This window comes from Photinus pyralis, unplaced genomic scaffold (assembly GCF_008802855.1).
Source record: "Photinus pyralis isolate 1611_PpyrPB1 unplaced genomic scaffold, Ppyr1.3 Ppyr1.4_LG2, whole genome shotgun sequence".
NCBI lineage: Eukaryota > Metazoa > Arthropoda > Insecta > Coleoptera > Lampyridae > Photinus > Photinus pyralis.
The window spans coordinates 1,978,824-2,006,778 of record NW_022170403.1 but is presented as its reverse complement, the minus strand read 5'-3'; the positions used below and the strand labels follow the sequence as shown (position 1 = coordinate 2,006,778).

At 35.4% G+C, this 27,955-nt stretch overlaps 1 protein-coding gene across 3 annotated transcripts in view; it reads right to left on the bottom strand.

Moving 5' to 3' along the window:
- The window catches only part of LOC116162685 (RNA-binding protein Nova-1), a 75,145-nt gene that overhangs the window by 29,927 nt on the left and 17,263 nt on the right, over positions 1–27,955 (bottom strand). For all 3 annotated transcript variants that reach the window (XM_031476355.1, XM_031476354.1, XM_031476356.1), the window contains exon 2: positions 3,128–3,274. In XM_031476355.1, the coding sequence (XP_031332215.1) occupies positions 3,128–3,274 (147 nt within the window). The remainder of the gene's footprint in view (positions 1–3,127; positions 3,275–27,955) is intronic.

Sequence of the window (27,955 nt, the reverse complement as noted above, 5' to 3'; positions counted from 1 at the left end):
ACGAGTATGTGCTCGATTTTCCGTCGTCCGTCTGTCTGTCTGTTCCATTGTGAGAAGGAGCAGCAGACGAAGTAGATCAGCGTGAACAGTGCATGAAGACTAGTAGAAGTGTGGTACTTTACCCCCACTCCTTTTCATTCGCGGGATCGAAGTGCTTTAGGGGGTCATTTTGATTCTTTCTGAGATTTAATTTATTTCGCGCTTTAATTGGCGGATTTATTCGCGGGTTTTAATTTAATGTGCGTCATCTGAAATAATTCTCGTACTCGCGCTCTGGCTGATCGATTATTTTAGTTTCGCGGATTTAATAGAATTAATGTAATTATTTATTTGAAGTTACACCACAAGATTCTGGAAATCGGGCCAATTTGTGGGTGTGGCTAAATCTTTATAGAATTGATTAGTGGATTTATTCGCGTCTTTTAATTGGTGCTGTGATTTGATCTATTAAATTAACTTAATTAAACTTGTAATCCTCTGCGACATTCGCGACGATTGATATTAATTGTATAAAATGACGTCGTCTAGTCTGACGTCATATTATTTTACATGTGTGCACCATCACTCGCTCTTGCACATTGTATTACCAGATGGGTAAACAAAAACGTAAAAAAAATCTATATTTACTATCAATCCTTAAATGTAATTCAATTTATTGAACATATTTACATTATAAAAAGTAGCAGAATGCAATCAATTAAGTTTTCGCAACTGTGCTGGCTCAAAGAAATCAAAATTGAAACAGTTATAATTTCTCCTGGTCCACTTCCGGCAACTACCACAAAGAAAAATCCCAATATTTTCTTCTACACAGAAATATTATGAAAATGACGAACTGTGCCTTCAATCAATCAAATATTGTTTTTTTAAGTGTTTTGAAATGTAAACTTATCCCTTCCCTTAAACTAATTTGGAAATATGAAGTTCAGTCGCGATATTATCACAGATTTAAATTAGTATATTTAAATCTAAATCTGTGATATTATGTACCCCATGTTTTAGGGGCAAAGATACCCGGTTGTCAGTCAGGAGGCTCGGGTTCGATTCCCGGTATGAAAATTTTTTTTTTGCACAAAACTTCGTACACAGCGGCAGAGTTTGACATTAGGCTATTTACAGGTTTTATTTTCTTCTTAAATTTTTTGAAATACAGACATACAAAATGTACCCAAGAGCACATGCCCACCGAAGTTATTCTCTGTGTTTGTGCTCGTCGATGATACTTTGGGGGTAATTGTTTGAACTATGGGGAAAATGTGTGTTAAATCTCGCAAAAAAACGTATTGAAAGAATAAGTGTCTGGGCGAAAGAATGGCTAATGAAGAGAAGCAAATATTCCTGTGGTGGTATACCTATTCCTTACACCTTGTTTACCAAAGGCAAGGCGCACTTTGAAGTTTTCCATAAATTGACGGTTCATATTATTTTACTATACGGTGCACACCGGAAAACTGATAAATTAATCTACGATACTACCACACACGCCAAGTTTGGCTTGTTCAGACAGGTTTGCGCGGTTATTCCCAATGGTTTTTCGAAAAGGATTTTGTGGACTGTACAGTCCATCGGCAACCTCAAGGTCTAGAGCACACACGGTGAGGAAAATGTCAGGGATTGGACTACGGAGTCCAAACCTTAAGGAAAAACTGTGTGTGGTAATCTAATAATCTAATTGATAACTACGACTGAAAATCTTGCAACACGACGTGTGATTTAAATAAAGAGGGAAAAGTTGCAAGAGCATCTAACCTTTAACTACGGGTATATTGACTAACATTAGTTTTTTAGGTTAATATACGCGAAATTATTCATATTCAAACCCTACCTATCTGCACACGACATGTTTGTGTGATCTAACAGAAATGTTTAAATATCAAATGAAGTTACTTTAATAAATTATTAATTTAGATATACCCATAAATGTCCAAGTCGTAACAGTGCACTTTCTTTCTCAGTTTCACGCGATTCCGATAGATTGTATGGGGATCAAGACCATTATTTTACAGAAATGATTTTAGAAAAACATTAAGTGTCAGGAAACATCCATTTGGCATTTGTAAAAGATATAGTGTATAGAATAGATAGAGGAACAGTTTAGACACTTCTACGAAATTAGTTGTAATGACAGTCGTATAAAACACTACAGAATGTTTAAATGTAGACTCTGAGAAAAAATACCTCGGTGACGTAAAATACACAATAAAAAGTAAATCTACTGCGGTGACTTTTGATAAACCAGAAAATACTGTGGCAACCTTCAGTTACGTAGACAGTCGTTTCCCATATAAATCGATTCAGCTCATCGTGAAAGGGCCTTCTCAGGGGATGCCAGTCGGCATCCTGTTGATTTGATACTGTCACTCGCACTTTTTGCAAAAGACACAGAAGCGTGTCGCACGACGGAAGGCACAAAGTTGGAAATGGAAACTTCCGCAAGACAGTAGACTGTCTGTAAAGAGGCCTAATTTGATCGCTTTAAATAAACACGAAGAAAAAATTGGGTCTTAATTTATGTCACGTCTTTACCAATCGATAGCTCTAATAATAGCGGCTAATATAAAAAAGTAGACGTATAATTTAAATGACCTGCTTTGCGCGTTGTATGAAATTTATCGGATTTAACTACATTGCCCTTTAACCCATGATCATACAGGGTGTGCGCTTTAATACGCGTCAATCGTCTACGAAAGACTGTTAGCATGTTCTATTTTACCCTGTACATAAGTGAATCATGTTAATTTAGCTCGTAATTGAAGAATGAAGTAACTAAATGGTATGCGATAATGATAACTTAATGTTTATGTTTTTAATCAAAGTAGGGCGTAATTAATTAAATTAAATGTACACCCAACGCGTATGAATAGAAGCGCGTTTCTCACCATTTAGATAAAAATCGTACTTTCTGCGATTATACATTAGTACTTATGACCTTGTTTCGCAAATTTATGATCGTTACGAAACGGGCGGCCCAAATAGATACAGCGAGTCTCTTTGGTCACTCGCTGCCGCTCTCCAATTTTTCGTTAAAAAACACCGTTTCACATCTCAATTAAAAATGAAGGGGCCCATTTGGAGCATCTCGTAAAATGGTATCAAAAATAAACACTGTAAATGGTGTCGCACTTACCAGGATAAAAGTCGTGTGATTTGGACATTTTGACTCGTGCTCCAGTATCCTTTTGTAATTGTGCAATAGTCTCTCCGCCTTTTCCAATAATGGCTCCAGCTGCGACACTGGGAACCAATACTTTGAAGTGATACATTCCATCTCCACCTGTAATCAATTAAATGTCATGAAATTAACATGTAAAAATGGAAAAAAATAAGTATTCCTGATTTACAATTACACAGTCAAAGTTTCGCTGGTTGCAATAATAAACAAAGCCCTTAGTTAAATACTGTGCGATTAAAAAAGAGTTGCTGTCGAGTCACCTTTGGAATTTTTGTTTACAATGGAAAGCTTGAACTTCCAAAGGCGACTCGACGTTAATCCTTTTTTGATCGCCCGTTATCTTTAAATGAAAACAAAAAATAAAAGACGCAAGCTGCAAATTGTTATGCTCAATACTACTGATCTGTTGGGATGACAACCACACTGTTCGGATTGCCCCTATCTGTCTACGGCACAGCTTAGTGTGACAAACTTCATTATTATTATTATTAATTTTAACGCAAAATACACGTTTCCTTTTTGTTGTTTAACTTATAAAGTCATGCTAAAGTTCTTTCTCTTATTGTTCCATCTGAAAAGGTTGCGGGTTTCGGTACCAAGGAAGTGCAATCGTCGTAATGTTGGAAAAAATGACAAGATAACGAAGAATCGCATACGATTTTCAGTAGGGGAATGTCACGCCCCTCGTATTCGGAAACCAAACTTTTGATCCGGCTCTTATTCAATACCACTTAAAACTCGTAGAAATCGATTGGCGAAAATTTGAAATGGCTGTCTCTTTCCGTTCTCGAGTTAGACAAGGAAGAGATGGACAAAACCATCACATAAGGGGAATTTTTTCCCTCGAAAAATTCCCCTAAAAAGTGATCGTTTTCTTTGTTGCGTTGTTCCAAGTAAACAAATTACGCCGCGTGGAAATTCCGCGTACATGTGCTGTTGGAGGAGCACCAGTTGTGGGGATTGTGTGCAGGCGGAGAGTAATGATACTGCAGCACAGAAGCTACTCGTAAAGAGAAAGAATAAACGTGATGAATGGACTAAAAGGGAGCGAAATTACAAATCGATTTTGATTTCGTGAATTCACGACTCCCAGCTAGAGTATGCCCAGGACCGAAGCAAATCTGGGAAGCGCGTTTTCGAAAGAAAGAGTATTGCCAGTCGGACGGACGCACCTCAAACGCCAGACGTTGAGTATGCGAATCAAAAATCCGCATCTCGAAATCGGAGTGTCGTAAGAGAGTACTCTCAAAGAGAAAATGAAAGGCCTGGACGAGGGGTATCGGTCAAAGCTTCAGATTTTACCAAAATAAATCGTTTAGCTTGAAATTTTGACAATAGGTAGGTAATAGTCTAAGGACCAAAATCTACCTGTCCTATATTATGCCAAAGGGCGCTTTCAACCTGGGAGTAGTGGCCACCCCATCTCGGGGACTAGATCGAAATAAAAATAATTGAAAAATCTTGTTTTTTTGTAATAATAACTTTTATTAAACCCATTCAATTTACGTTTTTTTTTGTATTTTGGCTATGGTGCATAAAAACGTTTGTAGATAATTTAATAAACTGTCATATAATATAATATATAGGGTGGTCCATATAAACATTACATTTTTGTTTTTATCTGAAAAACACGATGTTGTGTAGTTTTTTTACATTACAGATTCATTAGACACAAATACACCATTTTGGTAACTAAGAAAGTAAGAGTCTTACTAATAGTTGTATAGATTTGGGCGAGGATTTTGGCAAAAAGGGGTAGCGTTAACTCCCAAACAAAATGAAGAGCACCCATCGGAATACTACCTATACGTTTTGAAGTAGAGGGTAACAGAGTTGGACTGGGTCAAGCATAGAGTGACCCAGTGACCCGGTGACCCAGTTAGTTTACTGACCCAGTAACCCGGTGACCCAGTTGACCCGGTGACCCAGCTTGACCCGGTGACCCAGCTTGACCCAGTGACCCAGCTTGACCCGGTGACCCAGCTTGACCCGGTGACCCATCTTGACCCAGCTTTACTCAGTGACCCGTCTTGACCCGGTGGCCCAGTAATTAAATTATTGTTAGGTATCATCCAAAACAATTTCAAGTAACTTTTAATTTAAAGAAAAACTTCCTCAATAATATTCGGCAACAAGCACTTAGCCCAATTTCATTCAAGAGAACTAATACCTAAAAAAATCAAATGCATTTGTTTATCGTTTGTAGTCAAGTTGTCAATGAAAGTATTTAGAGAAAAGATTTATTTGGATTAAGCTAACTAGTAGAAAAAAATTAAATGTGAATGAACACCTGTAAGCAAACTGGTAAGCCCTGAAGCAAAGAAATAACATTATTCTAATACAATTCGGGACATTGAAAGTTTTTTACGGCAGTATTAAAGCAAACATCACATAAATGGCAGTTGTCAAGCAATCGAGTATTATTTTCAACAAACCAGCATTTCATTTATTTCATAATCTGTACACTTGAACCGAGGGCACTGACTTAACTGCGTTATTCGATCAAACTAGGTGACTGGGTGGAATTGGGTCCCCGGGTGAAATTGGGTCGCTGGGTCAAACTGGGTCACTGGGTCAAACTGGGTCACTGGGTCAAGTTGGGTCACTGGGTCTAACTGAACAGAGTATGACGTGACCCAGCGACCCAGTGACCCAGTTTAATTTAGTGACCCAGGTGACCCAGTGAAACTCTGGAGGGTAAGTTGAGCTTAATCCCAAATGTTTATGCATTACGAAAACAGACAGGTATCGATCGGTGAACCGTGTATTACTTACTCAATCCCTAAAGAGTGTGGGAAAAATCTTAATTCGAAGCAAACAGAGCGATAATTTCGCATCTATTGTACAGTTTGTTAATAAATGAGTTCGTATATGGCTAGAGATATCATAGACATAGATTCTCCCCAAGATGGCAACGGGATCGTTTTATTTCTGACACCAACAATGTGCCAAATTTTATCAATTTTAATGGCACCTTTTCCTCCCCAATATAGAGAGTAATTACGATACTCCATCAATACTCTCAACGTCGGAGGAGCATTTTTTTTTGTGGCGTTACTGTATTGTAATGGAATCACAACGATTTTTATCTTATTACTTATGTAATATTCGTGTTTACGGATCCAGGGACTATAATTTATTTGTTTGTTGTTGTTCGTTTCTACCTGTGCTGATTGTAATTTCAATAGACAAGACCTATATTAGTAGTGTAGTATAAAGCATTTTTGTCGTTTGCACACCTGCGTATAGCGGTATTGCCAAATTGCTGCTACAATTTACCACTCGCGTTCATCGCAAAAAAGAGAGTTTCAATTGATACGTTCTCGGTGTCTGTCATAAGAAAAATTTGCTGAAGACTGAAGCGACTATGGCCACATGACTTACTATAATAACAATTCGTAGTAGAATATTACATATGGGGAAAGTGGCAATGGCCACGGCACCCTACATGACCTGTAAAAAAACCATAAAACATTTACTAATTACTTGTTTCATAAGTAGATTGTAAATTTACATACCAATATAAAAAAAAAATAAAAAATCTGTAACCAGATCACAATGGATAATAAAAAATTTCAATGTGACACTTGGTGAGTGCCGACAGAAGCGACTAACTCTTATCGTTTAAGTTGAAAGCTTCTCTCACGCCTCTAATTTGCGCTTACCGCTAAACCGCGTAGCGATTTGTATAAATTAAGTGTTTCTTAGTATCTTTTCTATTCTAACATTATAACAATCGTTCCTTTTAATTAAAATAATTAATACAAAAAGTTGTAGCATAAATTTACTGAAAGCCTTGTAAAAAAATTCGATCCTCGACCGTGGAAGCGACGGCCTTGCCCACTGAGCTATCGAACCGCCTTATTTTTCATGGCTTATGCTGCTATAAAAGTGCCAACTAATGCGTATAATTAACAATAATTTTGAACTCATATTGTATTTACTCCAAAACTATTAAATGCGCTTTAAATGTGTATATTAGTTAATTTCAAAGACGATGAGTAATAAAAAGTAAATATATGTATATTCGAGTGTATATTATACCGTCTCGTGACGGATGAGATAAATTTACTCTCGTACAAAACGTACAATCACACATAGTACAAACGAAACTAGGCTCGTCTCTATAACTTTGATGAAATTGACGATAAGGTGGGTGGTGTGTGGATGATATTATGAGTAAAAACTCAGCACAGTATTTTTCTGTCCCTTCCAGATTGACAATTTTTCCTGTATCTCTAAAAATGAAGTGGTGGGGGTATTTAAAAGTTTCCGTAAAGAACACCCTGTATCTTCGAAACGGCTGAGCCAATTTTAACAAACTTGGGTTAATTGAAAAGAGTTATTCTTCGGCTACAAGTGTTATAATATTTGAATGTTAGTTTCACGTATCGCCGCTTGAAGGCTTTTTTCGACATTCCGACAGAAATCATTAATTTTCTAAAAAAAATTAAATGCGCTGGTTTGATTTTTTTTCATGAAAAAGTAGCTAAATGATGCTTAAACAAGCTCGCGAAAACCGCATCTCGATATCTTGTTCCTAACCTAAAATTTAGGGCAAAGAAAATTTTATACCCTCCAAATTTTATTTTTTTAAGCTAATTTTTCCGGAATTATTTTTATTATATAATTTGTGGTCCTAAGGTGGATCGATTTAAAAAAGGAAGCTTTTAATGCCGCCGTAAATGCTCGAAATGCTGACCATCACGATATCTATCTATCTATCTGTGTCATATATGTATCTCAAGATATCGAGATGCTGTTTTCGCGAGCTTGTTTAGGCATCATTTAGCTAATTTTTCATGAAAAAAAATCGTAGCAATGCATTTAATTTTTTTGAAAAAATTAACCATTTCTGTCGGAATGTCGACAAAAGCCCTCAAGCGGTGCTATGTGAAACTAACAAAACTTGTAGCTCACGAATAGCTCTTTTGAACTAACCCGAGTTTAATAATAATAATATAATAATGGCCTTTATTCACATTCCGTTAAAAAAAAACACAACTAAAATAATATATAAACATGTACAAAGAAAAGAAGAATCGAATTTATGAACCGCAGTGAATGGGCGAAGTTCAGATTAAAATATCTGCTCTTACACTTTACCCACAACACATATATACATTTATTTATGATGGCGAATGAGAATCCTAAGTTATAAAATTTAAAGTTTGTTTAAATCGGCTCAGCCGCTTCGAAGATACAGGGTGTTCTTTACGGAATCATTTGAATACCGCCCACCACTTAGTTTTTAGAGATACAGGAAAAATTGTCAAACAAAAAAGGTTCAAAGACCGGACATTTTTTTAGGTTAATATAGCGGAATTCACAGAAACATCACTTTTTTACATTCCATATTGCGGCAATTTCTGAAACTTAAAAATATTTTCCAGGTTTTGCTCGGGGCCGTTTTAGTAAGCAAGCCTCTACAATGGATAGGTTCTCAGATACAGTACCTCGCATTCTTAGTTGGGCACCGTGTACATACGTGGCAATTTTTGGAGATAACGATTCAACGGATTTGCATATGGTTGTTATACAAAAAAAATTGAGAAATTCGTCAATATTTAGAAAACTTATAAAATCTAGCATGTCGTGTGCTGTTAGGATGCGCGGTATCTGTTACACGGAGAGATCGTATCTTTTTCGTGGGATATTGCACACGGTATGTTAAATTTCATAAGTTTTCTCTCGAGTTTTCTAAATATTGAATCACGAATTTCTCAATTTTGTTGTATTATCAACCATATGCATATTTTATGTTGTCGTACAGCAAATTAATTGCGCTCTTCAAATATCTTAACAAAATCATGCATTTGAAAAGCAAGATTATATTTAACACATTTTTCGTATCTCGCCAAGTAAAAGAGAGATTGAGGTGACCCTCTTATCTCGAACGCACTATATACGATACTTTTGAAGAAAGCATTTTTGCTTAGAAAAAAAATTTCCAGGGGATGGTGATTTATTGGGGATTAACTGTACCTGCATAAGCCGGACGAATTGGGATGTAGGGTCATTTCTTTTGTGAGTTGCGACTATCAGTAATTCAATATTCTACTTTATTTTTACAATGCTCATAGTAGACATGGCATAGTGGTAATTAGAAACAATTTAATTTGAATATGCAATGATATTGGTTTGAAAAAAAGCAAAATTTAGTGCTTGTGCATCAAGGTAATGTGTTTTGCCTTTTCACCAACAAAATTGGTGATGTATGAACACTTCCCTCAAATTAGAGCCCCATGTTGAACTAGCGGCATGTATGTAGATTATTTTCTTAATCATTTTCCTCGTCATTTTCTTTCAGTATATACAGTTTACTGCTAGATTGGTCAATACCATGCCGAGCTCCGAGTTTGATGGAAGTGTACGCGACTCACTTATAAGCAAGTATCGGCAGTGTTAACGCAACTCAAACTCAAATTATTGTTTTTGAAAAACATGCTGCGCATACTTATAAAATATTCACCCAATTAAGCGTTTGATCGTAAACAAACGCATACGCAATACACCAAGCTGATATAAATAACAAATCAGGAACAAACAAACTATTAAGATTGTGCAAACTTCGTTTTTAAAGAGCAGACTAGAAAATAATGTAAGAATTACAATTCGCCCTGTATTCCCATTATTTACATACCTACTTTAAAAAAAGGTTCAATTAAAAAGGGCAATAATTGGCCCTCGTACTCGATTTTTATTTGTTGTAAATAACGACGACAACAATTTCAAATTGCCTTCCCATCGATTTTGAGAAGTGTCCCACTCCCAGTACTTTTACGACAACCATCATCCCCCTTATATCGACTACTTTCAAGTGGGTATATTTCCGCGCGTCACAGCGCAATATAAATCGCAGCAATGAATATCGCCATAAACAAACGAGAAGTAGGACATTTGACTCGAAATAAATTTGGGCATAAATCTCTCGCAGATGGTACGCAATTTACGGACAAAAAAGATATATTTGGAAAGAGTGGGACGGACGGAGACGTACAAGTTTACAGCTGTAGCGGTTAAATTGCGCAAGTAGTTATTGAATTAAATTTCGTTGTGTTATATCGGCCAGTATCAGCTGCTGTAGATAAATACGAGTAATAATTAACGGTATTCCGAAACATCTTCAGTTATAGACAGTTGATTGAATCGAGGACAATATAGCAGTTACCTAAAAAATGCCATACTCTTTAGTTCAATATACAAATTTTAGTAAAATGTGCCAACAATTTAAAAATTTTCAAATTCATTGATTGTAAAACGCATTGCCTTGAAGCCATAGAACTATATTTGGAACTCGTCCGATCTTTTAGTTAAGGGGGATAGACACTGCTAATAAAAATAAAAACTAGTCTTATCGGCATTAGAAAGATGTTCCCTGCAAATGCACAGGGTGTAAAATCAAAATTTAAGAATAAAAAAGATTGTCAAATTCAGAACGAAATTATATTTTCCTATTGAATAGATACAGAAAAATTTTGATTACAAAAATGATTGTTGCATAATCTGCCATTGTCAAAATAAGTACACCGGGTCAGGTAAAAAAGTTGTGCGACTTAATGTAATTAATAATTATTTTACTGGAACACCCTGTATATTGTCAAAAAAATCCAACATATTAAATTCAAAAAAACTTCAAGATTTTAAAAAAATTCAAAAATATTTTTCAACTTTTTAAATGATTTGAATGTTTTTCATTATCATCCCTAGTTTTCTATATTTTTGAAAGGAGATTTTAATATGTAAAATATACAGGGCCTTCCAATAAAAAAAATTGAAGTCAGTCCCATAACTTGACCTCGTATCCTTATATTGAAAACCGCAAATTATTCAGAAACTTTTGTATGAAACATTTTTCTGCATCTCTTTTGATTACGAAAGTATAGTGTCGAAAATGGGACACCCTGTACTTAGTTTTCAATTCTTAGTGGTTATTAGGATTGCGATGTAATATTACTTCGCAAGCACTCACGAATTATTTATTCTCTAAAGGCACTTTTTTCAAAATTCAAAATAAATGAGATTTTGAGAATTGAGCATGTTTAAAAACTAATTTTGGATTGGTTATGATCATATCATTGGGTAGATTGAACCACGGTTTACGAACCCAAAACACATCATTTAATAAAGAAGTATTTTTAAATACTTGTAACTCATTACAAGGTTTGCCGTAGACGAGTTTGCAAATCCCCATTGTCACAAAACTCTTTCACAGAGACTTTGTTTTCTAAATTTTGCATAATTATTTTAATTTAATTATACAAAAACTGAAGGCTAAAAGGTAATTGAATTGGTCAACGTCTAAAGGTGTGTAACCAAAGTTAATTTTTACACCAATAGTCCAGTCAAATTATCATAATACCTTGCATCAGATGTGTCATTTCTATTTTTTTTTAAATTGTTAGGCTGAGTATGGATGTCAAAAATCCAACTTTTCGACATCCAAAGACCTGTGCGAGCAACGCAGCACTCGAAAATACGCCATTTTTTCTATTATTTTTACGTTTCGGTTAATTTTAGTTCTGAAGGACAGCTTTTAAAGCAATTACTGTCGTATACTTTTTTAAACTAGACAAAATTTGTGACAATTCAAGCTCTTAACCGGCTCTGTAAGTCTAATAGTTGTGGAGATACAGCGTTTCAAAAATTCGTAAATTCTTCAGTTTTAATCAAATTTTAATCAAAAGGGACACCGAATATAGAAGATCTGGGACAGTAGCAGAAAGCTTACTCACAAGTCACAACACTATGGTTTGAATGAATAGCGCATCATATGTATAAACATGGATGTTTTTCGACTTCAATACTTAATTTACTTTCATTATCCGCAATTTTTAGCACTTCTTCAACAACAAGTTTATTACGACTCACGACTTACGACAATTCTTCGTGCATATTTTGTAAGTTTACTTTCTGCGAAGAAAAAACGCAAATTTTGAGAAAACTTGTAAAACTAATCAATTTTACCAATAGTTGAAGCGCCGTATCTCGGAAACTATTAGACTTGCGGAGATCGTTTAGGGCTTAAATTGTCATAAATTTTGTCTAGTTCAAAAACGTATACGACAATAATTGCATTAAAATCGGTTTTTCAGGAGTAAAACTCACAAAAACCAAAAAATGGCGAAAAAAATGACATATTTTCAAGTGCTGTGTCGCTCGCACAGGTCTTTCAATGTCGAAAACTTGGATTTTTCACATCTATATTGATCCTAACAATTTAAAAGAAAAATTAGAGATGACATATCTGATGCACGGAATGCCCATTTTTTGATCTAATTTGACTGTACTACAATTTTTTTCGGATTTTCAAAATAACAGGTACCGAAGTTAAGGTCATGCCTGCTAGCATTTTTTTTTGCAGCGTTCTGGTCACTTTTGTCATGCATGTCAGCAATAAAACATAAATATCAAAATGGAATATTTTGTTTAAACAAACTTTGTAAGCTTCGTTTTCTTTCAAGAATGTTGTATTAATTTTCATTTAATGTCTTTCGGAATAAATTCTTCTCTTCGTCAATCAATTAATTGTGTGTTTATTCAAACCCATTGTGCGACCCGATTAGAGTGCAGTGTTCATGTCAGAATTTGTTTTCGTATCCATTATTTGAGGTGTTTATCAAAATTTGTGTAGTAAATTCTCGTTGATTGAGGCCACTGAGTCTCCCAAATTGTTATTTAGGTCAATATTGGGACTTTTATTTGTAGCAGATGCCGGGAGTGTACGAGGAGAATTCATTTGTTTGAGCTAGCTGAACATGTGTTTTGTTGGTAGTGTAGTTCGCACGCCATTGCGCACAGTATTATGTATTTGGCGTCCCACGTGGGGCCACAGCATTATTTATTTGGCGCCCAACGTGGGAACACAGCAATATATTGACTCGTCGTTTTCGCCCTCTCGAGATACGGGAAATTATAACCGATCTGGACAAGGGGCCATGGAGAATGATGGTACTTGTTTTAGTATTGCCGTTGTTTTGAATTTCCATTTATGGATAGATTTCATCGAAAACTGCGATTCTTCATATCTTCTTGGTTGTTATTTAGTAGAGATGGTCATTTTAATGTGCATTTGAATGTAACAATTATTTTGTATGTACATTTGTATTGTATTTGTTTATCAACTCTGTTCACGTACCAGTAAATTGCTTATTGGTTAATCAGAGAGATTGGTAAAATGTGTAACGAACACGATGTTACAACGTCACTTGCCATGACTACTCGAATCATGTGTAGTTTGTAATGTCAGAATGACAGAACTATCGTGAGGGTTCAATTATAACCACTTTCAGTTATTCCTTTACTTTAGTTTTGAATTTGGCCATGCAGCTTTCTATTCAGAATTGTATAACATCCTTACATCCAGGTGTTTTATTATGCCTTGCTCAGCACCACCCTTCCAACAAGTTTCAAAATCAGAAGGTTCATCTAATGAATACACTCCTAAAGCGAGCCTAAAACACCGACAGAGCACCTACGGGGTCATTGGATTTGACCCATAGGCTTGTTACGTGTGGTATTTTTTTTGTCTTTTATTTTTAAGTCGGTGGGGTTTCAACCAGGGGCTGCTCTACCAATCCAATCCACTATACATTTACAAATATCCATGCCTGAATCCGGACTCGAACCAGGGACGTTGAGTCGTGTTTCCACGCCACTCCGCCATACAGGCCGGCCAGTATAAGTCAACTGTGTACGGTTTGAACCGAATCGTCCCAAGCGTTTGGCGGTTATCATGTAGACGGACACCATCAACTCTCCTAAATCGCTTTGTTCTGCCGCTTAATAAATATAGGGCGATTCAAAAATAATACCACAACTTTGAAAATCTGGATTTAATTAAAGAAACAAAAATTGGTTATAATTCAAAATAAAGAATCTTGTGTTGACGTTTTTTACATTCAACATTTAAAATTCATATTCCTTTTAGTAATCGTTACGCAATCTGTGTATTTCTCGTGCAAGATCTCGTTGTAGTTAGTTTTGTTGGTCAAGTTTTCATTTCATAGTGTCTTATTCTTCCGCTAAAGGTCACGCTATGTACCATTTAATTTTATCCCTTCCTTTTTAAATTCTGGCTGGCGTACAAGCTGTACTTGTTCTCCGTTCTTCTTCAGAGAAGGTTGTGCTCTCATGGTGGTTACTTGTAAAAGAAATGTAATACGCCTTTGGTTTACTTGACTTATGTCAACCTGAAAAGGGATTTATATCGACAATTATAATTTTTTTGGAGTTTTTCTCTTTCTGGAGCAGTGGTTGACTTACTTCATCGAACCGCTTTAACGGATTTATATTTACAAGTGATTTACACCGTGAGAGATGATGACGCAGACTTTAATACGTATATTCTTTTGGAGCTTTGTCTTCTCTCATTTTCTCCTCCCCCTTCCTTTGCCTATATCTATTGCTTACTTGCTTACTATATTACTACCTCCGTCGACATTCGTTGTGGAATCAATGCCTACATCGAACCTGGGTGATTTTACATGAACCCGCCATTTTAAGTTAGATTGACATCGTCGAATCACGTGATATTTGCTCTTCTGACCTACATCGAAATTATTACCTAAAGACCTGATTTGTAACTGCAAGTATTCTCGACCGATTGCCCTTTTTCTGAAACCCGCTGCAATAATCGATATCTACGATTTTTATTTAAGTACGTTACTTGTGTCGAATAATTTGCTCGTGTTAGTTTACGCTTCAAATCCTTCAGATCACTTTTGTTCTTTACAAATTCAGTCACTCAAAGGTCTTTGAAATGGTTTTATATGATTTCATCTACCCGCTGGTAAGAAATTATATCTCGCCACATCAACACGGCTTTATGCGACATAGGTCGACGACAACTAACCTCGCTTGTTTTACAAATTATGCGTGTCATATACTGGATAACCATGGTCAAGTGGATGTGATCTATACCGATTTTCAGAAAGCTTTCGACACCATAGACCACTCGATAATAATCAATAAACTAGACAGCATTGGATTTAGTCAATCACTTCTACTACTATTTACGTCTTATTTGTCACACAGGTCTCAATATGTCACCTATAACGATTTCACCTCGGATTTGTATGTTGCATCATCTGGTGTGCCTCAGGGTTCCAACCTGGGTCCTCTGTTATTCTTGATATTTATTAATGATATCGGCGCGTCAATATCTAATAATTTTTTGCTATTCGCCGATGACCTCAAGCTATATTACTCTATATCATCCATAAACGATTGTCTGTTACTGCAGGATCGTATAAATGCGATCTTTAGTTGGTGTATTGCAAATAACTTGCACCTAAACATTAAGACGGAATCCCGTATTATATGATTATACACTGAATGCAGTATCACTAAATCGGGTGGTATCCACTACAGATTTGGGAGTTGTATTTGACAGTGAATTACGTTTTGCTGAGCATGTACGTCAAATATCCAGTTCAGCCACCAAAACATTGGGCTTTCTTATAAGGAATAGTAAAAATTTTACCAATTTACACACCATGTTCTCACTATATTATTCCCTTGTGAGACCTAAACTAGAGTACTGTTGCTTAATTTGGTATCCCATCTATGATGTCCATATCAAAGCAGTGGAAGGAATCCAAAGAAAATTTCTTAAGTATATGTCCTTCAGGGTAGATGGAGTGTACCCAGCAAGAGGGTCTTCTCAAGAACTATTGCTTGAGCGCTTCTCTTTTGAATCGTTAAGTAAGAGACGCATTTCTAACAGCATAAAATTTCTTCATGGCATCATAACCAATCATGTTGATTGTCCTTCCCTACTTGAATCCCTTAACATATCTGTCCCAGCACGCACTTCCCGGTTTCCAAAGACATTCTTAAATCCCATTCCCAAAACTAACATAGACATTAATTTTTCTCTCTATCTGAAATTTGAAATTTGTTTAAATGATTTCATTAATTTTTTCTTATATGAATGAAATTTGTTTAAATTTGATTTCTTTTATGTATTTGTTTTCTTTTATGTAATGTCATGGTTTAATTTAGTTACTTAATTACATTGTAATAGGTTTACTCTTATTTTTATTTTATCTTGCATATTATCTTTTTGTCTATAGTGCCGCTTGCGCAAACGTAACAAACTTTAATTTTGTTCTGTTATTGGATACTTTGTATCTGTAGAACAATAAACATTATTATTATTATTATTATTATTATTGCTTTGTAAATTAGTCTGTGAAGTTAACGTTACGTTTACGCTTTTGTATATTGCCGGTTTGTATACTGACAGCTCGTTGTAGATCAAAACTTTGCGTGTAAACGTGAATTGCACTACCCCTTTCTTGTTGTATTTTATCTGATTGCAGATTCTCGGCAGAGAGCGCCCTTCTGAATTCAGACGGCCGTGACACAGTTAAAATGTAATATTTTAATTTCGTCGCACTCCATGAGATTAACGTTTGTTTATAAAGGCTTTAGCCAAATTGTATAATTAATATATTTTTTGTTTGTGTCATTTAGCAATGTTAACTTCGTTATTCCTACGGAAATATATTTGGATAAATATTTCGTGATTACGAGTTGATTCCTTTTTGTAAAGTACTTTTGAATTTAAATTTTGATTCATATTTTCAACTATTATTTGTAACGTTTGGAAACCATTTGTTATAGTTTATATTTTTTGATTGATTTAAGTTGTTCAATCCATTTAATTTCTGTACCCTTTTAGCTTTGTCAAGAATAGAACAAAGATCTCTTCGTCTCCCTCTCAGTATTTTCTCTCTTTTTGAATTTTCTAGAAGACTTAAGTGGCGCCTACTCGGTTTACTTATCATAGAAGAGAACCCCTTAACCATCACGACCCGTCTCTAACTCTCTACCTTGCCTGAGCTTACCGTGTTTACCTAAAGGTAATTTTGAAGCGCGTGCTCATGTAACAATTAAAATAGATTTTTCTCCACTACAAAGTTCGCCAATGTGAATCGAATCTGCCGATCTACCGATTCCAGTCGACTACGGTACAATCATCACTTGATGCGACACCACTGTCTTCTCGTGTGCTTGACGAAACTGGTAACTTCATACCCATACAAAAACACATTTCAGGTCATCGCGGTATTTGACATTTTTGACGAAAAGTATTTGAGGTGAATTTGAATTCCGGTAGCCATCGTGAGATATAATCCTTCCGTGCAACCCCGACGTTACATACTGCGCAGACTGCGCTATAATATAATAAAGGTCGACTACAAAAAAAAACCTTCCGGAATCGAAATAAAAGCGAAGACTTTCGTAGGGGTTCAGTAGCAAAACATACATTGATCGTTTTTAGTTTAAATATTGACACAGTTTCATACAGGAAATCGTTTGCCTCTAGCCCATCTGTGGCAGTGGAGGTCTCCGTTTTAGCAACGCAAAAAACTTATTTAGTCGGCAATGAAAACGTAAAAAAATAAAATTGGTCATTCATTTCCGCTATATGAACCATTTTTATGATGCAATAAAAACGATATCGGTATCTATTCCATTTTTTAAATTGTACTTCATCCATGTGTAAAAACAAATGTTGATGGCGATTGTAATTTTTATTATTCCCCTGAATATAAAAAAAGAAGGTCAAAAGAGATAAGAATTTCGAAACATTTGTACCTAATAATGAGTGGCAACGGTAATCTTCCGTAACCAGCTTGCACTTGTGCATTTCATAAGTATGCTAATATGCTAAGCGGCAGTATAAAAAAAAGGTTGCCGTAATCGTGGCATAATATTCGTAATTAATTGATCCACCAGTAGTCTCTAACGCCACTACGAACTTTATTTAGAAATTAAAGCAGAATTTACCTTGAACACATTTAAACATTGCATTAACTTTCTTAATAGAGTTACGACCAGCTAGCCTAGACCTACTAAGCAAACACCTTTGCTTTTTATGTAAAAGTCCCATACACGCGACGCGAGCAGATACTAAAATTAACTCGCACTTCAATGGCCATTTCTCTTGCCGTCTTGAAAAGGTAATCATTTCATATTAAAAAAAATTCCTAGCTTTTTTTTTCTTTCTGTGGTTAATGAGTCATTTCATTTTCTTCTATTTTTTTCTCTAGATGAAGCCCTCATCAGTCATCATAAGTAAATTGCGTCTCCGCTTCAAAAAGTTAGCGCCCAATTACATCGCTATAGCCGTTAAAATAATTAGTATATTTGTTAACTGCTTTGGTACCGCTAAGTACCATTTTCTAGCAATTAAATCTTAAAATTTGAGGATAATTTTCGATTTTATCCACGCTTTATATTTCAACTGTATTCCGTTATCAAATGTGGCAATTTGACTTTTAGGATTGTGCAATAATATATCGTTTATGTTTGTGTTTAAATCACTTGACAATTTATGCCCCTAACACGATTCCGTAAATATTAAAATTCAATAGTTCACTTTAGCAATGAGGTTCTCTACTCTCGAAGCTGTCCATGCGTTCATGGAGCATCTTGGCTCCGATATTTGCTCTTCCCCTACTTGGTAGATGGGTGACAAGGTGCGCTTTCTCACAAAGGAAGGGGACTTACTAAATTTATTTCCTACGATGTGCTTTTCCGACAACCTAATAATTGCCCCTTAATTGTATCTGTCAATTCTTAATTTTACTACACAGTCGGTTCCGCAACATTACTTCATCCCACGGTGCTTCATCCGTTGATCGTGTATTGAACGCCGCGAATCCGTTCACTGTATTCGCGAACGTCGGGAATCTGTTTCTTCACCAATTGACGCAATCCTTATGCTCGTTTTCGCCATTTTATCGAAAACGCATGATGGTAAGACCAACTTGGTATAAACGTAGGTAATTACAAAGAAAATGGAGAAATAACGATAGAATGAAAAGAAACAAAAAAAATCGCAGTTGCTCGTAAATTCTTTTTTCAAAACGTTGTAACACTACGGAAATTCAAAAAAATTAAATATTGGATCAAATAATTTCAATGATTTTTCAAAAAATTAAAAAAATTCAAGCTTTTTTAAATTTTTTTATATTTTCGATCCTTTTTTAATTCTTTTTAATCTTTTTTGAATGTTTTTTAACCACTTGAATTTTTTAATGTCATCCCTAGTGTTATATATATTTTTGAAAAAAGAGTTATCTTTAATCTTTTTACATTAAAATATACAAGGTGTTTTATTTAAAAAATGAGTTAGATGCGGTAACTGTTTTAATTGATCACGTTCACTTACTTTGAATATTTCCCTCATATATGTAATAAATTCCATATGAGGTGTGCAATTATCGCTCAATTACAGCGATAATTGCGTTGTAGAAAGCGAAAGAGCCCTGCGATAATTGCACTGTCCATATCCATGGCAACTGGCAACTCCTTTGGACACTTTCATAATACACCGAAAATTTAAACCTGATAATTTTTTATTCAAGCATGTTGTCAGTAAAAAACTGCATTCGGTCATTTTCATATTTTGTTGAAATGTTTCGCCAAAATATGAAAATAAACTCATGCAGTTTTTAGACAATATGCTTTCAAAGAAATTATCGGTAATTTTGATGCACTGTGCAATTACTACGAAAACGGCAGATTATTCAGCAAGTACTTTTGTAATAAACATTTTTCCGTGTCTCTTTTAACTGAGAATTGATATGAAGTTTTGAAACTGGCGATTTATTTTCCCTACTAAGAGGGCGAATAATTCAAATTTCGCTATTTAGCGGAATTTAATTGTATGTAAGTGTATTTAATGGGATTTACTTATATTTAATGAAATTCAAATGTATTGCATGGAATTTATGTGTATTTACTAAATATATCTAGCACGCCGGTACCTATTAACAAGTAAAAAGGTTTTCACCCTAAGGCGAGTAACTCAGCCCATTTTCCATGCATTGATCAGTACTTCCCAAAAGGCTATGTGCGCAATGTTTTTCTTTACTAGAGGCATCTATGGTTAAAATTTCAAAGAAATAAATAAGAAAGTTAGCATTGCGCAATCTGCGCATGCACACATCTGATTTTTGGTATATGCGATATGTTTGCCTTTCTGTCTGTGTTTAAAATTTCAACAAAATATATTAAAAATTATCAAAGTCCTCGTGTGAGATCGAAGGGACTTCAGCGCATTTTTGTGTGGCAGATCAGTATTCTATTAGCCACTTTCGACTCAACCATCAATAACAGATCTTGTCGAAGGCTACTACATTCACTAACAGTTTCCCACTTTCCGCGTGCAATTCGCTTTTAAAGTTAAAATCGTGTCGGGGGCTACCACATTCCCTTCGACGGTAGCCACTTCCGACGTCCCGTTCACCCGCAATTCGCTTCTATTGGCGACACGAGAAAGAGAGACAGCGATTCGAGATTTACGAAACGTTAAACTGCGTGAGTTCGCAACGGAAGGTAAAAGGCGCCCGAAGTTGACTACTTCTCGAAGACACGCGCGCGCGCCTCGCAAAAGGTCGTTAATTTCGCCCCTAGGACAAAAAACCAAATTCCGCCACGCGGGAGTTGTGCGCGTTTACAACATCTTTCCGACGACACCAATTTCAAAAGAATCGGACCAAAACTGTAGTAGAAGATAGGAAAAAACTGAAAAACCTTCACGTTAGTATACTACGCTCGAGGATGACGCCCAGATGTCGCCAACCCCACATCATATTGTAGCCATGTCCCTAAGGTTGACAAATTTCACGGCCTTGTAGATACACGTACACCCGTTGCCTTTCTACAAGAGTTCTTCTACGCGGCCTCATTTGCTGCCAGCCAGCCGACCAGCCAGCCAGCCGTTCAGCCAAAGTGAGATTAAAAGCTACTTTTTACAAATAAATTTGCAAAAATGCGCTAATAAATAAAAAAGTTGTAATTGCGCAGCCTGCGCACGTGCACATTAATCGCCAAGATTTTTCCTGGCTCAGGTGCCAGAGCTATATGCTACCGAATTCAAAAGGAACAAACTAAATATACAGAAGTAGTTAAGGCCTCGGACGGACGGACAGAAAGATGCAATAGCGCACCTAACTTCGTTAGAAAATGCGCTAAAAAAGTGTCCCATCCCTCGGGTTTGGGTAATATTAAACACTCTTCAATCCAGTCAGAACCCCGAATCAACCTGCACCTGAAGAGCTGTTGGGAATGAATTCCTTTGATGTAAAAAATCCCTTTTGGCTCGGCTGCTATATATAAACTTATAAACATATAAACCTATAAATAATATGTATACCGGTACTATTAAAATAGGTAGATAGAAATCTACCTAAAAAGGTGCGGCTCAGAGTTTCAATTTTTTACCATTCGACATGTAAAATAAAACGAAGAACGTGGAAAAGAATAAGGTCGGAGAAGAAAAAGAAGGGGAGAGTATTTCTCATTATCCATTGTTTTTTGTATTAAAATAAAAATTTTTATTTTCCCTATTTTGATGGTACATTTTAACCAATTACGCTTGTTTTAAGGGTTAAAAATCCGATACAACTGAATACCGAACGATCCTCGAGATCGTCGTACATACTTCCATCATTTTTACAACACACTTTAAGGGATTGATTCTGTCCCACCGGATTGGCATAGCTTGTAAAACAAATTTTTTGATCGGCATTTGTTTTACTTTTATTCGAGGTCCGAGCATACACCATTTCATTTAAATATCTGAATAAATAAAAAATTTGAAATTGCGCATGTGCAAAACAAATTTTTCTAGAACTGTCAAAAAACCTATCATCGTCAAAATACCTTCAGTCTCAATGCGCGAAATTGAACTTCGCGCTCTTGTTATAAATAACTATTTTTGACCGGCATCAGTTTTACTTTTATTCGATGTGTCTACATACAAAATTTTATTTCAATATCTTAACAAAGAAAAACCGACTGCGCATGCGCAAAACAAATTTTTTGATTCGACATTAGTTTTACTTTGACGTGCCATATAAAATTTCATTTAAACATCTTGACAGTTAACAAATTTGGGATTGCGCAAACACAAAAGTGGAGTTACGCATGCGCAATTTTTTTATTCATCTGCATCTGAGGTTTAAGGAAAACCGGACCGGACATTCACATGTTCTTTGTAACAAAAATTATAAAAGAAACACTTTTTTAGAGTTTTGGGCAGTAACTTTTTGGATCGTTAGTCTACGTAGCCGAAAAACAATACCGACTTTTCTTATATCCTAAAGAACATATGTATCAATTTTCAAAGCGATCGAACGTTTCTACACAAAGTTATCGTGTACAGGGACAGACAGACAGCAATACAAAATTATAAACGGTCTCGAGGATCGTTAATAAATACATTACATTTTAAATAATGAAAAGATGGTATTATATTTTGAACTAAAAAAAATAATGACCATAATTTGTTTTTTTTTAAATAAATGATAAAAAAAATTAAAACAGTAATCTTAATTTAACATCTCTATATGATTATATCATCCTAAGTAATCTAAGTAACTGAATAAAATTTTTCAAAAATATTTTTTTAATTGTTACTGTCATAGAGGGTTGAGAACTTTTAATTTATCATAATTAATCCCTCAAAATGTCAAATGATGTGTATTTATTTAAATAAGATTTCAATTACAAGCCATTTTAATCAGCTCCTCCGACTTATCGTCTAAGATTGCTCACCTGATGTAAGTATTTAAATAATGAACTTTTCATTAAAAAAAAAGTCAAAGAATTGATCGTAAGGCTTCGAGTACCAAATAACGTGCTTTAATTTATATCCTTGCACAGCTAATGTACCACAAGAATCTGTCTTTGTAGCATTATTGTACCCATCCACATGTTTAAAGCGGCCATCGCTCAAGCTAAACTGCTAAAGTGTTTGAGGATTGACTTTATTTTGAGGACACTTCCTCAAAAAAAAGTTGACCCATTAGTTTACCCGTCTTCGCTTTCGTTATTCAAACCGCGTCAATTTTCAAGTGTTTTATTTAAGAGGCAGAAGGATTTTAATTAATCTTTTTTATAGAGCTATGTAATTAAACTCGAAAATTTTGAGTTCTGAAAAGCATTTCAAAGATCCTCCTAACATTCTGAAGTTCTGAAGAAATGGTACAGGAACCATCCGGAATAACGCACGTGACCGGGGTTTTCTTCGCCTTGCAACACTAGTGACATCACTGGAAAATTCCAGGCGAACCACGACCTTGCACTTCAAAACAAGGTCAATCCTGAGTTACGTAACCGGGGAATCCCCTTCACCAAGGCCACGACCTTATGACGTCACAAAAAGTGGTGAATATGAGCTCTTCTGCTTACTCTGCATTTTTAATTGTCATTTTTTTATGCTAAAAATTTTTTTTATATTGATTGTTCTATGTTAGAACTGATTATTTTTGTATTCATCGAAAATTTTTTGTTCTAACTTATCTGGAAAGATATCAATGCGGTTGTTTTTTCCATTTAAAGAGTAGGTAATGTACCTAAGATAGTAATCTTCGTTTCTTTCCGGATATCTCCGAAAGTAGTCGGAATTTTTTCAGTTTCAAAACTGCATTCTGTTAAACATCAAAATACGCACCTTTTCCTAATTTAAACTACCTACCTATCTCTTACAGTTCCCGAGATCGCCTCGAATTTGAATCAGCCTGTATATGGAAATGTTAGGTAATGTCAATGTACTCAGGTTATAAAGCTTTTCGTAGCAGAAAGCTCTGATCTCAACTATTTGGGCGCCATTCTCCTACCGAAGTTTGACTCACCCTGTATTAAATTCATAACAGGTGTACCCAAAAACCTCGATAAACCCGATTGACATTTACTTAAGCGAAATAGTGTTTTGTTAATTGGAGAAAATAAAAAAAACTTCACAAGTTTCTTGGATACGAGCCCGTTGCGGATGCAGATTATGTAACGTTTTTTAATTACGTGTACATCTTTAGACCCACGATTTCAAGAGCGACAAATGTAGATCTGGAGGACAAACCGATGCCGCTAATTATTTAGGCAATCGTCATCAAAAGCGTAGTGCTTTTTTTCAAATAATTTTGGAGTGGTAAAACTACAATATTGCGAATCTAATTGCAAATTTTCCACCTTTACTCATTAAGAGAGGAAACGATGCAAAATTTGATTAATATTTTATGCATTTTTGCGAAATGAGCTAACACTTAAAAAAAACCAATTACCAAACTCAATCTTGAGTGCGCGTTGCAGTAGCGTAAGTATTGAGACATAAACATTATTGGCCGAGTATGTATAGTTAACATGAAAAACCGCATTTTTATATTCTATCGTCACGGTTATATTGTTATGACTTTCGAGTTTCAAAATTTGGTTTCTGCACGTTATCCAATGTCTTTGATTCACCTTGTCCAGAGAGATTTTGCGGTTTAATTGTCTCATGAATCATGACTTCTGTTTTAGGGTTATAAATACATAACCTTCGGTTTTTTTGTTATCACACATACTCAATCAGAAAACAAATAGTTATTCAAGGACTGCGCACACCATCGCTTGTATTAAAAGTCTCCATTTTTTTACTCATGTCGATTTAACAGCACACAAATTTGAGAAGGATCCACACAAAAAATTTTGGACCCGAACAAGAACAATTTGTACACAACTTTGACACAAGTAACGAATGAATTGCTAGTCCAGACGTTCCAAAAAGGCGCTTTGTGATTACCCTTGTTCAACACTCCGGTATGAGGAATTATAATCGATCTTGAAAGTTTGGTCGGGAAGGAGAGCGCTAGCGAACCACAATCCACAAATTGGTCGTCACATGTAGAAATTATGCATTATCAAGAGACCTTCAAGATACCCACGAAGATACATACTGCAAACTGATAAACAAGGGCACATTTTTTTCCATTAAAAAAATGTTCGCTTTGTTGGTTGTGTGTTAACAGCCTATATCCACCGTTCACTTCGATTCCCTACAGAGTTTTTGACCAACATAAAACGCGCCCAGAACATAAAAATGTGAACTTTAAGTCATTAATAAAACGATTTCGTTCTGTTTTTCATTTTTAAAGTTCTCGAATTGGAATAAGAGCGCAATTGTTATGCTCAAACTTCGAAGTCATCGGTGCTTACATAATTCAAATTTTGGTCGTTCCACAACGTAGGTAATTAGAATTACTTACATGGAAAAAATAAGATTAAAGTCAATGCACTAGGTGAAAAAAACACGAATATAAAACGGAATTGTTCTACTACAAGCCATATTGATTTTGTTTGAACGTAATGCGGTCTCGGCCCCAATTACTCAGAGTATGTAAAAAGTCGAGTCATTTTAACATAATTTGCTTGACATTAATTTATCTTTGATGTTTATTAAAAAGGTGTATAAGCCGTTTCTTCTTTCTAATTTTTCAAGAGTAATTTTGCTTTGTTGGAAAGGATCAAGCACGCGTGTCTTTCAGCCAAATTATATCTTAATGCGGTTTTTTTATTGGACGGAATTAGATGGATTAAGAAGCTTTTCTTATCATATTAAGAACGTCACGGAAGATTATGTAACGTACGACTCGAAAACCCAGTCCTGCACTGCACATGATAAACATACATGAAAATTCTGTACAGTTTGGGACATTTTAAATTCTTCAATTTTTTCTAAAACAAAAAAAATTACTTTAGCGCAGTTTAAATGCATAAGATCAGGACTTCTCGAAATGCCACAACACAAGCATTTTTATGGTTAAAGGGTAATATCTCAAGGAAAGTGAAAGCGCGTATTTGAGTTTCAACACGGGCGCTACGTTTGCTTTTATTAGAAGTATCTGCGGTTATTACATTTCAAAATCTCGATATATCAGAGCGAGTCCGCACGTTTACGGAAAAAGTTTCGTCGAGTTAAAAAACCAAGAAGTTTCTCTTCTCTTCCTATCAAACATTAAAAGCTTCTACCGTCCGAACCGCCACCGAAAATGTGATCGTATTCATCAAGTCTGTCTTCTTTATGATCCAATTCTGTGTTATAAAGCAAAGTGCAGTAGCAGCGCTTTTTTATTTTTTTGTAATTTCTAACAAATATGTAAAGTTTTGCGCCAATCGGAAATCAGGCTTAAGCGAACCGAACAGTTATTTTAATACCACCCAAGATATGATGCTCGAGAAATTGAACACTAGAAATCACATCTACAGGGTGTCCCATTTTCGACACTCCGTAATTGTTAGTTCTATCAAAAAAGTACAAATAGGCGTCATGCGCATTCGTTCGCTTAAGAGATACGGGGGGAAATAAAAAAATTGTCAATTTCGGAATGGCCCTATATTTTCTTAGCAAAAAGAGGTACAGAAAAATACGGAAAAATATGTATTGCAAAATGATTGTTAAATAATCTGCCGTTTTCAAAATGCGTACTGGACCAGGTAAAAAAATTATTAGACCACATTTTTTAAATATTATTTTTTAATAATAAATGTAAAAAATTAAAAAAAAAGTAAAAAATATATTTGAATTTGTTGGCTCACATGAATCTTTTTTTAAAATCATCCCTGGTGCGTTATATTTTTAAGCCGAGAATTTAATGTGCTGGCTTGTCAGATTAAAATGTGGGGTTTAAAAAATTGTATTAAGCCTCATAACTGTTTAACCTGATCCCGCATACTTATTTTGAATACGGCAGATTATTCAAGAGTCTTTATAAAGAAAGTTTTCTGGTACATACATATTTCTGTATCTATGAAACACAAAACACGAAAGAGTCGAAAATGAGACACCCTGTACATACAAATTTTATTACAAAGTGTTTCGTATCAACGAACTTACTAATAATAAAATACTTTATTAACAACCCTATTACGGATCCGTCTGGTCCCTCTCGAAATCGTGTGATTTGGCTTAAGCGACCTTTAACCTTTTAACCGCACATTCAATACGGCTCTTTCTTGAACTAAGAGGAACCTACAATTATTTATATATTAAAATCTACATTCATTTCTGGCATCAGTAGTTGCTATTTGAAAAACTGAAGTTTTTAACACTTTTTGAGTGCAGCAGCCCTGGAAACCTTTTCAAGACTTTCGGCGGGAATGGTTTAAGACGAGAGATACGATTTTTGAATGGACTCTTGCATGAAATTTTTAGAGAAAAAATGACATATGTCAAAAACTATGACAGATAGGTACTTAAATTGCGTTGAAATCAGAATAAAATAGCGCATTTAGAAAACAATAGAACAACATAATGGCGCCACTTCCGTTATTTACGTTAGCGGCACCATCTTGAAAGAATTTTACTTCAATTCGCAATGGTCGATTATGGCTGTAAACCAAATTTCAAGTTTCTATCTCAACTGCAAAATATTCTAACGAACGGACTCGTGAATTACCCTCTATACCAAGTTTCAAGGCCCTTAAGACCTTCTCGAGAGTCATCGTGCGCAGAGTAAATAGTTTTCTGACGAGTCCTTCATTCCTCCGTTTTTGAGGTGATATGTCTCTTCCAGACGGTCCAATCACACTTTATGAGTACTCTTTCCTCCAACACTCCGTTCTTGAGAATTGAAGAATTATAAAAAATAAAAATTGACAGTCGAGAGGGAGGACGGTGGTTGCTAGAACTCGATTCCTTTCTTTCTCCTTCTATTAGAATACCATAAAAGTCGTTCCAAACCGCGGAAGTGAGTGGTCCGAACCAACAGAAAACACATTTGGTAACTTTAAAAAAATGTGCTAAAACGGTACCTCCGTTATTTAAAAAATTTCTAATTAATCGTGGATATTAAAAGAACTCTTTCTCTCTCTCTCTCTCTGTCGCTCTTTTTCTTAATGGATGTAACTTTTTAATTTCCGCAATTAATTAACGATAAACATTCGGCAACCTTTTTTCGATATGATCAATTTTTAAGATAGCAATTTTTATTTCTGCCACTCATT